The sequence below is a fragment of the Mastigoproctus giganteus genome, chromosome 6, assembly GCF_048544385.1.
Source record: "Mastigoproctus giganteus isolate SK-2022 chromosome 6, ASM4854438v1, whole genome shotgun sequence".
NCBI lineage: Eukaryota > Metazoa > Arthropoda > Arachnida > Uropygi > Thelyphonidae > Mastigoproctus > Mastigoproctus giganteus.
Window position 1 is genome coordinate 167,092,399 of NC_143580.1, and position 13,262 is coordinate 167,105,660.

General features: G+C 34.4%; 1 protein-coding gene across 1 annotated transcript in view; it reads left to right on the top strand.

Moving 5' to 3' along the window:
• The window catches only part of Ctf4 (Chromosome transmission fidelity 4), a 454,523-nt gene that overhangs the window by 349,885 nt on the left and 91,376 nt on the right, over positions 1–13,262 (top strand). Inside the window, exon 18 of the mRNA XM_090376337.1 lies at positions 2,318–2,379. Coding sequence (XP_090232463.1) covers positions 2,318–2,379 — 62 coding nt within the window. The remainder of the gene's footprint in view (positions 1–2,317; positions 2,380–13,262) is intronic.

Here is a 13,262-nt window from a genome sequence, read left to right on the forward strand (position 1 = left end):
TTACAAATGTTTTTCCCCATAGTGTTTCCCTCCCATTTATTGCAATCAGTTAGAGGCAGATTGAAGTCACCCATAATAAGACATTCAAAATTCCTTGCCTATTCCTTCTACCTGTAGAGACTCTCACCATATTCTTCAAAATCCTGTGGTCTGTACATTACTCCCACAATCATTTTACCTTTGCTTCGGACCAACTCACAGCACACATTCTATATTGGCAGACATAACTCCTGACTCAGCAAAAGCTCATTTTGAGCTCATGGTGCTTTTGATAATAAGCATTACCTATCACCTTTTCTGTCTTCCCCATCTTTCCTAGACACATTATGCATACCATAGTAAAACTCATTGTCCCCAGTTTCCTGTTGGCACTGCATTTTTGTTAGCCCTCTTATGTCAGCATTAATTGCCTTAACAAGGTTAACTAATGTTGTTTAAGACTATGAACACATAGGTTTAAAACTAAGTACTCTCTTCTATAGTTTAGTACCGTGACATACTCCCTTGAAGTTGTTTAGGATTGTTTCCCTAGCTTTATCTTCCCACTCGTTTGAAATTTTGCAACCCTCAGAATATCGTGCCAACATCATCCTACTTTTCTTTTAATTCATTTATTGATGATCTTGTTAAACTGCCTCCTACTATTCTCAGTACATTCCATTCAATGCCCCCTGTGGTCTTCCATCAAAAGGATGTCCGAAGAATTTTGAACAGTCTTGATACCTCCGCTTGTTCTCAAAACCTGTGCTCCTGAGCTTACTCCTGTTTTGTGTCACCTTTTTACACTTACTTATTCTATCGGTGCTTTCCTTTCTTCTTAGAAATTTGCTCATATCCAGCCAGTTCCTAAAACAACGTGCAAAATCCCTCCCTACCAATTGTTTCATTGCACTTAATTCTACTCTTTCTAAAGTAATGGAGAAATCTGTTAACCACCAACTGTGTAGAACAGCTCATCTCTTAAGGGCACAAAAGGTGGTATCATTGTAAATGTTATTACTAATAATGTTAAGAATATTCAATCTGAAGATTTACTTAGCAGGTGCGAGAGCCGGCCTGTCCATTAGGCGAACCTAGGTGGTTGCCTAGGGGCACATTCCAACAAAATGTAATTTTTTTAGTAGTTAAAAATAATAATTATTTAAATTAAATAAGGTAATAATTCTTTCTAAAGAAAGAAATAACATTATCTAAATATTTTATCGAATATTAAGAATATATTTTTTTAAAAAAAAAGATTGATTTACAACATAATCCTCTTTATGGTTTTATGATGTTCAGGGTTGCTTTGTCGCTGCATCACTTTGATATTTAATTAAAAGCTTCTGAAAATATTGCCGACCGGGCTAGCCGAGTGGGTAAAGTACCTGCCCGGCAACCCAAAGGTCGCGGGTTCGATTCCCGCCTCGGGCTTGGATCAAAGTACTGCAAAAACCTTGGGAGGTGCAATATGGCCACAGAAGCCGATGCGCCAACAACTACCAAATCAAAAAAAAAAAAAAAAAAAAATCTGAAAATATTAATAGAGAAGAACGGATAATATTTTAAGTCAGATGCCTTCTCCATTTTTCACGCATCAACTACAACATAATGCAAAAGTACAAACCTCCACGCCAAAAAGTCCGATGCCAAAACTCAACTATAATATTATCAGTATTCGTGCCAATGAATTTGATGGCCAGGAGAAGAGAGGGCGAAAGAGGAGGAATGGAAGATGATAAAAGCTCTGTATATGTACCCAACAGTAATTCTGAATGTACTAATAATTCTGAAAAATGCTCGTACAGACCACCTTTTGATCAGGTATCAGAAACAGCTGGACCCATCTTATAGAAACCTTTGATTAACCCAGTTCCTATGTCACAGTGTTTTGCACATGAGATGATTGCTAGTCTGCTGTCACAAGAAAACAATGATTGTGTCAGTGTTTTCTTGGTAATTAGTCATTGTTGGTTGCCCACTGTGAAAGTCATTTTTGATCCCCCACCCCCACCATGTCATATGCTACAGCTGAAGTACCTGAAGTGTGTAACATATCATCATGGATTTCTTTTGTCATAAACTTTTGTAGGTTTCTTATGACAGCACTTCATTCAAATTTGTTCATTATCTGATTGGGGGAGGGAGTTCACAGGTAATTGAGCGAAATATAACGTAGTTATGAGTGTATAATTTTGCATTTGTTCTCACTCTATGTGAGGCCACAAACATTTAACATTTAAATACCTCCTTCCATATAAACTGATATATTAATGAAAAGCATAATTTATTCAGTATAATTTTTTTCATAGTAGATAATTTTTATATTCATTTTTAGATGAAAGGCATGTCCGATCATTACTTTGTGGTTGGTATTAGTGAAATACGACAGCAAATCAGGTTGGTTTATCGATTATACAGTAAAAAAAAAAAAAAAATATATATATATATATATATATATATATATATATATATATTATTATTATTATTATTATTATTATTTTATTTTTTATTTTTTTGCTAACTTTTAAAGATTATAATATGACAGCATATCAATATTTAGTTTTAATGTTTATTTATTTTCCTAGTGACTACTGCACCACATTAGCATTTTTTTTAAAACTTGCATAGAAGCTAACTCTAGATTTGTGATAGAGAATCTGTCTTTTTGACTCAGTTTGATCGCTTTTATATTTTGCTGTTATCATAGAATTGGAATTGAAATGGTGCCCCATGTTTTTGCAAAAATGCTGTTTTTTGATCTGTGTGTGTGTTTTTTTTTTTTTTTCATAAAATAGTTCTCTTAAAAATTGAAATTTTTAAAAAATTCTGTGAATGTGTTTATTAATTTTATTAATGAATACAGCTGCAATAAACACCTGAGAATAGTTTGCTGTGACTATCGTTACTTATGGCAGTACATGGTTACTCATTGTGAAGGATGATCACAATATGAGATACAGTTAAAACAATGCCTTTACACTACGAATGTAGTTTCATTTAAGAGCTATCTATGGTGTATCTACACCAACATTTAATAGATTTCTATGACAATACATATAATATATGGCCTAGGAATGATAACCTCTCTCAATTTAGAAAGCAATAAAGATTAATAATAGATCTCAGATTTATTAAAACTAATATAATTAAAGATTGACTTTCAAAGAAAATAAATAATGCATTTTTAGCAAAACTAACTTGCATTGCCAATAAAGACTAAAAATACCTGAAACAACACCCTTCCCTTTCAGGCTGCCTTCCGTTTCAATAACAATTGCAAAAGACCGAAGTGAGACAAGAGCAGAGACAATGTGCACATCACAACAGGTCATTGTAGTAAATCTTTATCATAATGTATTTTTACTTATAGTACAAAAAGAAATAAATAAAATAAAAAAGCATTAGTGTAGGCTTACACATTGTGTTGTTAAGAAGCTTTGCGTGCTAATATGATCCAATGAAGTTACAACTTCAGATATTTATTATTCTTATAGCAGCAGCTGAATGAATTTAAAAATAAATTTGATGAACTGTGGACCTACTTTGGTAACCAGTGACTTTCTCTCATGAATTACTAAGACCAAAATATATATATCCTTACAGCAATCAAAAGTCTACTGGCATCAAACAGAATTCATAGATAGCTATTTAGCTGAACTGAGTTATTGGAAATGCTAAGTTAATTAAATATTATTTAACTTTAGCTTAAATATAATTATAATCATATTTGGAGAATGAATTCAGTAAGTCATTCAGTAATGCTATTCAGACAAAGTTTTTTAATCAAATTGGAATAAATTGATTTCAAAAATTAAAAAAAATCCAATACCTCTCAGTAACATCGAAGGTAAAGAAGGTAAAGGTAAAGATGTTTGTGAATCACTTCTGTCAGTTTCAGTGTAAGGAACTGACAAATGCACAAGGAAGCATGGAATATAACAAATTCAGATCTCTTCCTGGTTCAGTTTTGAGTCATGCATGACTCAAAGTCAGTCAGATATTTTCTCCCACTATTTTACATTTGGTTTTATCCTCTTTAGCAGGGGTCCCCAAACTTTTAGAGAAGTGGGCCACATGAATTTTTGGAATATTTGGCGGGCCAGAGAAAATTTCTAATTACTGAAAACTTCATTCTCTGTAGTGCATAACACTGAACTACTAACATTAAACTTTAATGTTATGCAGAGAAACGAATTTTATACCTACCTATATCTACAGATTCAAAAATAAATAGATGGATATGTAATATAAAATATACCAGTTTGTTGATATCCGATTATTTTAATTATTACTTATTTATTGAATCATGAAAATACAGTCAGTAATACAACAAAATTAATAATAATACAGTTAATAATATAGCAAAATTATAATTAATGCAATGAATGTGGTTGTAGAGTGTGAGTAAGTTTCGTAATATCAAATTTTAAAGTACTAGTTCCATTTATTAAAAAGTAATGTAAATGCGAGTCAAGTTAGACATGATTGTATTTTTCATTTTACCTGTTTTATTATTGAAAAGGTCTGCTCACATATATATGTACTTCAGAGAATTGATATAACCTTTCTTGCAAAATTTTTAATGTTTGAATAATCTGACTCAGATAATGTTGAATATAATTGAATTAGATTTTAATTTTTAAATATTGTCATCATTAGATTGAAGATCTACCAACTCTAATTGTAAATTCTCATCAACATCATTGACAGGTACATCAAATGAATTTTGAAAAAGTTCAAACACCTTTGAATTATTTTTAAAATTAGAAAATTTATCCGCAAAATTTTCCTGCAACAAACTGACATTCTGAACAAAATTTTCAGTGGAAAAATTACAGATAGGCATATTTTTAGATAAATTATTGCAACGTGAAAAATGTGAAATTATTCCGAAGTAGTTGACGTTTAAATAACTCCAGATTTGTTTCAGATACTTTGACATTATGATACAATTCATTGACAAGTTTCTCATCCTTGTAGCGTCATATTAAGAAAATTCAGTTGATCACATATATCTGTTAAAAAGACAACGTTCCTCAACCATTTGAGATCTGACAGTTACAGAAAAGGTTTAAATTTTTCATTTATAAATAGATCAATTTCAATCCTAAGTTTAAAAAAATCGCTTCGACACATTACCGCGACTCAACCATCATACTTCAGTGTGGTACAACAAATTACCGTATTCAGCCTCAATAGTTTCAAGAAAGTTTTTGAATTGCCAATGATTCAAACCAATCTTGCGAATAAAATTTACTGTTGATATTACAGTTGACATAACTGAATCTACACCCAAAAATTTTCCGCACAAAGACTACTGGTGAATTATGCAATGAAATTGCATTGTTTTTTAATATTTTTACTCTCAAGATGTTTATGAAGCTGACCCATGAACCCAATTTTATTACCGACTGTATTTCTTAGCACAATCTGTTGTAACTGCTGATAGCAAATTCCAATTCAGTTTGAGACCATCAATTGCTTCTGACACACTCAAAAATATATTTTCACTTGTTATATCTTTCAAGCTTTTTAATGCAACTAGCTGTTCAGTTACTCAAAATTTTGATTTACCTACAGTTCAATTGGTAACTGAACTGTATAGCTTGTATCTTCACTCTGCAATTCTGCCCAGACGCTAGAAGTATAGAAAATTAATTTGATGAATTTGAAGTGTTGGTCAAGACATCAAAGGCGGATATTGTCTGGATATCAGAGACGTGGTATCACACAGATATAAGTAATGCAGAAATGGAATTTGGGGAGTACAATGTGTACAGAAAGGATAGACAGGATAGGAAGGGAGGAGGTGTCTTGCTGTTAATTTAGAAAAACATAAAATCAAAAAAGTGCATCCAGTTGATATAGATGAACAGTGCACTGTTGAGTCAGTTTGGTGTGACATTAGCACTGCGAAAGCAAAAATAAGAGTAGGGGTGTGTTATAGACCTAATGACTCGAATGAGTACAATGAACAATTGTACAGAGAAATAGTGGGCTAGTAAATCAGAATGTCTTATAATGGGGGATTTTAACATCCCAGATATTGACCGGAACTTGTGGGTTGGTCACTCACACACTAGTGGATTTATTGGATGATTGTTTTCTGCAGCAGCATGTTCGAGAGGCAACCAGAGAGAGAGTAATACACTTGATCTGGTTATCAGCAGTGATCATTCGTGTATTAAGAATTTGCAGATAAAGGAACCACTAGGTGGCAGTGATCACAGTGTACTGATGTGGAATTTACTTAAAGATATAATTACCAACAGGGGAAAAGGAAAGGGCCTTTGCTTCCGTAAAGGTGAGTACAGTGGTCTCAGACAGTTTTTAAATTCTAAGTGAGAAGCATTCAAGGAATTAATCATGGAAGCTACTAAAAGTTTCATACCTATTAAGAAATATTGTTCAAGGTTTAGGCCTAAAAGGTTATCAAATGAACTAATGAGACTCGTTACAGAGAAGAAAAATGCATGGGATGCATATAAATTATCAAGTGACTCAGAAGCCTATGGCAGATATAAGCTAGTCTGTAATCAGGTCACAAAGGAGGTTAGGCAGGCGAAGCCAGATTATGAGAAATCTTTGGCAAAGGATGCTAAGAAAAACAGCAAGGATTTCTTTACTTTTATAAACTCTAAAAGGAAGGGAATGAATCTGATTGGTCCACTTGATATCGATTGTTCAACTGTTGATGATCCTGCTCAGATAGCAAACAAACTGAATGAGTGTTTTGCATATAAATTATCATTCACACATAAGGAGTTATTAAGGTTTGAAAATGGCAGAAGGTTATCAAATTGTAGCAGGGTGCTTAATGATTTTGTAATAACTGAGAGCAAAGTGGAGGAGAAATTGAAGTTAAACATAAGAAAGGCACTGCACCTGGGATGGATGGGATCTATCCAGTTATATTAAAGGAGGCAGCAAAGCAACTAAGCAAACCCTTAGCCATAATTATGAGAGAATCCTTGGACTCAGGGGAGGTCCCCACAGACTGGAGATGTGCAAATGTATCCCCAATTCACAAAGGGGATCGAAGGGTGACACGAGTAATTACAGACCAGTTAGTTTAACTTCTGTTCTGGGTAAAATAATGGAGTCACTTGTTAAAGATGCATTGCAGGATCATCTAGACAAGACTGCAGCAATAATTCAGATACAGCATGGGTTTGTTAAGAGAAAGTCTTGTCTGACAAATTTAATAGGATATTATGATGTGGTTAAAAAAGAACTAGATGCAAAAAATAATTTCGATATCATATATTTGGATTTCAGGAAAGCTTTTGACACTGTTGCACAGGGAAGACTATTGTACAGATTGGAGCAGAATGGTATTAAGGGTAAGTTGCTACAGTGGATAAAAGGATGGTTGAGTGGGAGAAGACAGGGTGGTAATCAATGGGTGCTGCTCTTCGTGTACTAATGTTATTAGTGGAGTCCCACAGGGTTCGGTGTTGCGTCCACTGTTTTCTTTATTTATCAATGATATTGATGAAGGTATATCAGGCTTAGTGTCGAAGTTTGCAGATGATACAAAGGTTGGAAGGGTTGTTAATGACGGTAATGGCAGTGTGCTACTGCAGCAGAATCTAGAAAATTTGGGATGAAGTGACACCTTGACAAATGCACAAAGTACTGCATATGAGTAGAAGTAACCCCAGAGAAACATACCAACTGTGTGGTACTACACTTAGGGTGGTAGAAAATGAAAAAGACCTGGGAGTAATTGTGCAGTCAGATATGAAGTTTTCTGGGCAATGCAGACAGGCTGCCAGGGCAGGTCATGGGGTTTTGTCAATGATATATAGGAATTTTGCTAGCAGAGAAAAGGAGGTGATTGTCCCTCTGTATAAGGCAATGGTCAGGCCATGCCTTGAGTACTGCGTACAGGTCTGGAGGCCCCATTTGAGGAAGGAAGTAGATTTGCTTGAGCATGTACAGAGAAGGGCAACAAGATTGGTGAGGGGAATGAAGGAATCCTCTTACTAAGAGAGGCTTAAGTTCTGCAAATTGCAGTGGGTGGAGACTTAGGCACCAGCAGTGATCTGATTGAGGTGTATAAGGCCATTAATGGGTTGATCATGCTGAATTCTGATGGGATCCTTCCACTTTTTCAGATTACGAACCAAAGGGGGCACAAATTCAAATTAAGAAAAGACAGAAGTAGAATAGTTGTGCGGAAATTTGCCTTTAGCCAGCGGGTGGTTAATTGCTGGAACAAACTTCCATCTGTCGTGGAAGTTGATAGGTTAAATAAATTTAAGGCAGAACTGGACAGGCATTTGGAGGGATTGGTGTGGGTTTTTTTTTTTTTTTTTTTTTTTGGTTGATGATGCATAAGCAGCATGCACTTGGCTGATGCTGCATGCACTTGCTTTCTTGCATCACATGCCACTAATACTACTACTAACATTTTTTTATTAACTGGGCTATTAATAAATTTAATAATAATAGTGATAGTTGTGTGCAGTTTTTGCCAATCGTGTTATAACGTTTTTAATTTAATAGAATAAAGAGATGCCATGTCTGGTAAAAGTAGTTCATTGAGTCCTAGTGCAATATTCGGAGTATGAAATCTGGTGAAAGCCACCCTAATGTGTGTAAGACGTATGAATATGCCTCCATCGGCTATTACTACAACTATGAAGAATGCTAATTAAAAAAACAATCAATGCAAAGTGATAGGTAAAATTTTTGGTGTCCGAAACCTAACCCTGGGATTTCCGATTGACTCTATTATATAAAGGGTTCCGTTTGCACCTCCCCCCCCCACCCCAGGAACCAATTCGGTGTACAAAAGCTGAAATTCTTTGGAATTTAGATCCAGAGGAATAGAATTTGCTATGTACAGTGGACCACAACTTTACAATATTAATCTGTTCCAGAGACACTATCATATCATGAAAATATCATAATGTGAACCCAATAACACATTGTTTTTTGGTAATTCGTTGCAAGACAACAGAAGTTGAAATTTTTTCCATATAACTAAGCTATTTATCTCTCTAAAAGATGATTTTTATAATGGAAATTTTATTAGTTTTATATAGAATACTGAATACCGAATTTTCCAGTGTATATCTCTCGCGTCTTGTACACTGGAATAAACCTTAAAACATACCTCAGTTAACGGTGAATGCACTACACTTTCATCGTTATCATACTTTTGGTTATAAGAATGAATTTTGGATGAATTTGTGATATTTTTCTCAAGCACATTTCTGGAGGACACCACCATAAACTAATAAAAACAATTTGCAGTTTCCGATTTTCTGTAAGTGGAATCTATTATGAATGGGTAGTAAACTCAGTATTATTGCATTTGCAATAATACCAATAGTTGGAATTCAATGAGTTTTTACAATATTATGGTAAAATGTGTTTCCCTTCCATGAAATCTTCAATCGCATAAAAAAAAAATTTTTAAGCATCGTAAACTTGTTACTCCGTATCTCACTTGCGCATAATTGTGCTAGTCACAATTTATGCAAGCTTTGTTATTGATTGCTTTTTTTTTTTTTTTTTTTTTTGTCTGTTTTAAATTTTACAACCAAAAAAAAAAAAAAAAAAAAGTCAGTGAACAGAAATATGAATTAGTCAGTATGTACATATTACAATACTAATTAAGCTATGTAAGTAAGCATAAATTTATATTTATTTTGCTAATCTGTGGAAAATATTTTTCTGATTTTCATGTATAATTTAATTTTGTTAATTGGTAAGGTAATAAAGTTTAAATTTGTGCTTTATATCTTTAATTTTATAGCCTGTGGATAATATTTCTCCTATTTTTGCTTATTAGAATTGCTGTTGAATAGAATTAAAATTCAGTTTGCAAACATGATCACAATAACCGGTGCTTACTACGTATTGTATAGCGAACTGTATTTTGTTATGGGAGAGTTCATTATGAAGTGATTTGATCGTACAGTGAACCAGTCGTAAAGCAGGGGTCCACTCTATTGCCATTCGTTTGTGTTTGCAACTAATGGGAGACATGATTTTAATAGATGGCAGCACAAAGTTAACTTTGAAAAGTGGATGAAGACATTGCACCTTTTTTCCTGTTGTTGAATTTTGGCTTATATAAGCCATAATTCTCAAGAATTGAGATTTAAAAGTTAATGACATCAAATTAAGTAATTCATAAATGGATATAGAGAATATTATTGCTTCAGAAAAAAAATAATAATGAATTTTGTTTGCAATTTTTGTGAACATATAAAAAACATATAAAATCTCCCTCTACAGAGGCCCCTCTCACGCACATTTGGGAAACTTATTCTGGTAAGGGTTAAATTCAAGCAAAGTTTTAGAAAAATTTCAGAAAATAACTGTGTGCTGTAGGAAAAATACTAATTATTATGGATCTCATCCAGTAATAAAAGGTCATATTTTATTCTCACGCTGACTGTATTGAAGGTAAGATGAATTGCTTTGGATACAGAAAAACTATATATAAGTCAGGAGAAGCATTTCCTTGTAATGCCTTTTAAATGCCCTTTCCCTTCTCTCTCTCTCTCTCTCTCTCTCTCTCTCTCTCACTCACACACACACACACACACACACACACACACACACACACACACACACACACACACACAGTCTAACGTGCCTCTCATAAATGACTCACTTAATATGAATTTTATTATTAAACTGGCCATGCATGCCCTGGTTCTAGAGTTTCAACTAATTTAACTGTAACTGAGCTGAAATTGTTTTGCAAGAACCAGACTATAACCTGTAAGGGAAAAAAAAAAACATTTTTAGTTTAATATGGTTTATCCTTATAATGTAAATTTGAAGGATCTTTCACATTATTATTTGCAGAAGTTCGAGAAATTGTGGCAAGATATCATTATTTGATCCTCAGAATGATGACTGATGTATCAAATACAAATAAGGAGGTGATTCACCAAATTCTGCATGAAGATTTAGAGAAAAGGAATGTCTGCAAAATTTGTGCCATGCAGCCTCACTGATGAGTAGAAGTAATGAAGAGTGTCGTCATGCAAAGATTTCATCCACACTTAGCAAAGCAGTTCTAATTTCCTTGGCTGTACTTTCACCTGGAGATGAGTGTTGGGGGTTTCAACCCAGACATGAAGTGTAGAGCATTCAGTGAACTTCAGAATCATCAACTTTTTGTTTACAGATGTTGAGGATCAAGATGATGCTGATCATGTTTTTCAACAAAAGTGATGTGATTCAGAAGGAATGTGAGCCTGAAGGGGAGAGAGTCAGTGTTGCATTGTACATTGCCGACTGGGCTAGCCGGGTGGGTAAGGTGCCTGCCAAGCAACCCAAAGGTCGCGGGTTTGAATCCCGCCTCGGGCTTGGATCAAAGTACTGCAAAAACCTTGGGAGGTGCATTATGGCCACAGAAGCTGATGCGCCAACAACTACCAAATTAAAAAATAATAATAAAAAAAAAAAAGCATTGTACATTCAGACGCTTTAAAGACTGTTGAAGTGCATTTACTGGCTAGGGCAAAATTTAAAAAAAAAAAAAAAAAAAAGGCAGTTGGTTCTTATTGCAAGACCCTTCCTCATTCACTGCTTGCTGTGAAGACGTTTCTGATGAAACACGGCATTGTACAGATCAGTCATCTACCCTGATCTCCTGATCTAGCACCAGAGAACTTCTTTTTTCTAGGAAATCTCTTTTCTAGGAAAGAGATTTCATGATGTCAAGGATATAAAGAAAAATATAATGCCAAACAAAAATCACTTGTTTGGATGCCTTTGCTGTGCTTTTCAGAAACTTTTAGAATGGTATAATGAGTTCATTCAGTCTAGTGGTGATTACTTTGAATGAAAATAAAACCATTTTTCAGCTACTTCACTTTGTATTCTTTTTATTGCACCAGTTGCGAACTTAATTGCCACATATCATATATTTTCTTGGTAATATATGTACTTTGAACTTTATTTGCAATAACAGAATATTATATTTTTCTAGAATTTTGAAAGGAAATTTTTCTGAATAATATACAGTAATACTTCAGTTAACGAATCCTCTGGTAACGAAGCTCCTTTATAAAGAAGTCAGAAAAAAATGCCCTACGGCACATTCGAAAGTTTGTAGTAGGGATTTTTGATGTACCTAGAACTCACTTCGTGATATACGGAGCAGTGGTTAATTGTCATTGATATCATTAAATAATAATTTCCGAGTATGTCATGAAAACGTAAAACAATATCTTTAGAAACCAAAATGCAGATATTACGGAGGATAGTAGCTGGAGAAAAGAAATTCCATGTAGTGCAATCGTTGCGGTTAGCACAATCAACTTTAAGAACAATTTGAAATCAAGCTGTTAAAGTTAAGCAGTCTGTGACATTATCGCGTCCAAATTAACACACACACACACGTAGTAGCATTATAGAAGAAATGGAAAAAATGTTAAGTGTTTGGGTAGATGATATGACACAGTCTTTCTAAGATCCAAATATATGATATCAAAGTTATTCTTTGCATCCAGTTCCTTTGTGACTACATCATAGTATCCAATCAAATTAGTCAGACAAGACTTCCCCTTAACAAACCCATGCTGTGTCTGAACTATTACTGCAGTCCTGTCTAGTCCTGTATCACTTCTTTAAACAGTGACTTGATTATTTTCCCTAGAACAGAAGTTAAACTAACAGGTCTGTAATTATGTGTATCTCCCTTTGATCCTCCTTTGTGGAGTGGGGTCACGTTTGCTCATCTCCAGTCCATGGGTACCTCCCCTGAGTCCAGGGAAGTTCTCATAATTATGGCTAAGGGTTTGCTTACTTCCTTAGCTGCCTCCTTTAATATAACTGGATAGATTCCATCCACCCCAGTTGCCTTTCTTATGTTTATCTTCAACAATTTCTCCTCCACTTCACTCTCAGTTATTACAAGATTACCTAGCTTACTGCCAGAGTTGAATACGTCTCTGGCATTCCCCTCCCTGAATAACTCCTCATGTGTGAATGTAGATGCAAAATATTCATTTAGTTTGTTAGCTACCTGAGCAGGATATCATCAGTTGAACCATCGATATCAAGTGGCCCAATCTGATTCATCCCCTTCCTTCTAGAGTTTACATAAGTAAAGAACTCTTTGCTGTTTTTCTTTGCATCCTTTGCCAAAGATTTCTCATAATCTGCCTTCGCCTGCCTAACCTCCTTTGTAAATTGGTTACAGATCAACTTATATCTATCACAGGCTACTGTGTCACATGTTAATTTATATGTATCCCATGCATTTTTCTACTCTGTCACATGTCTAATTAGTTCATCTGACA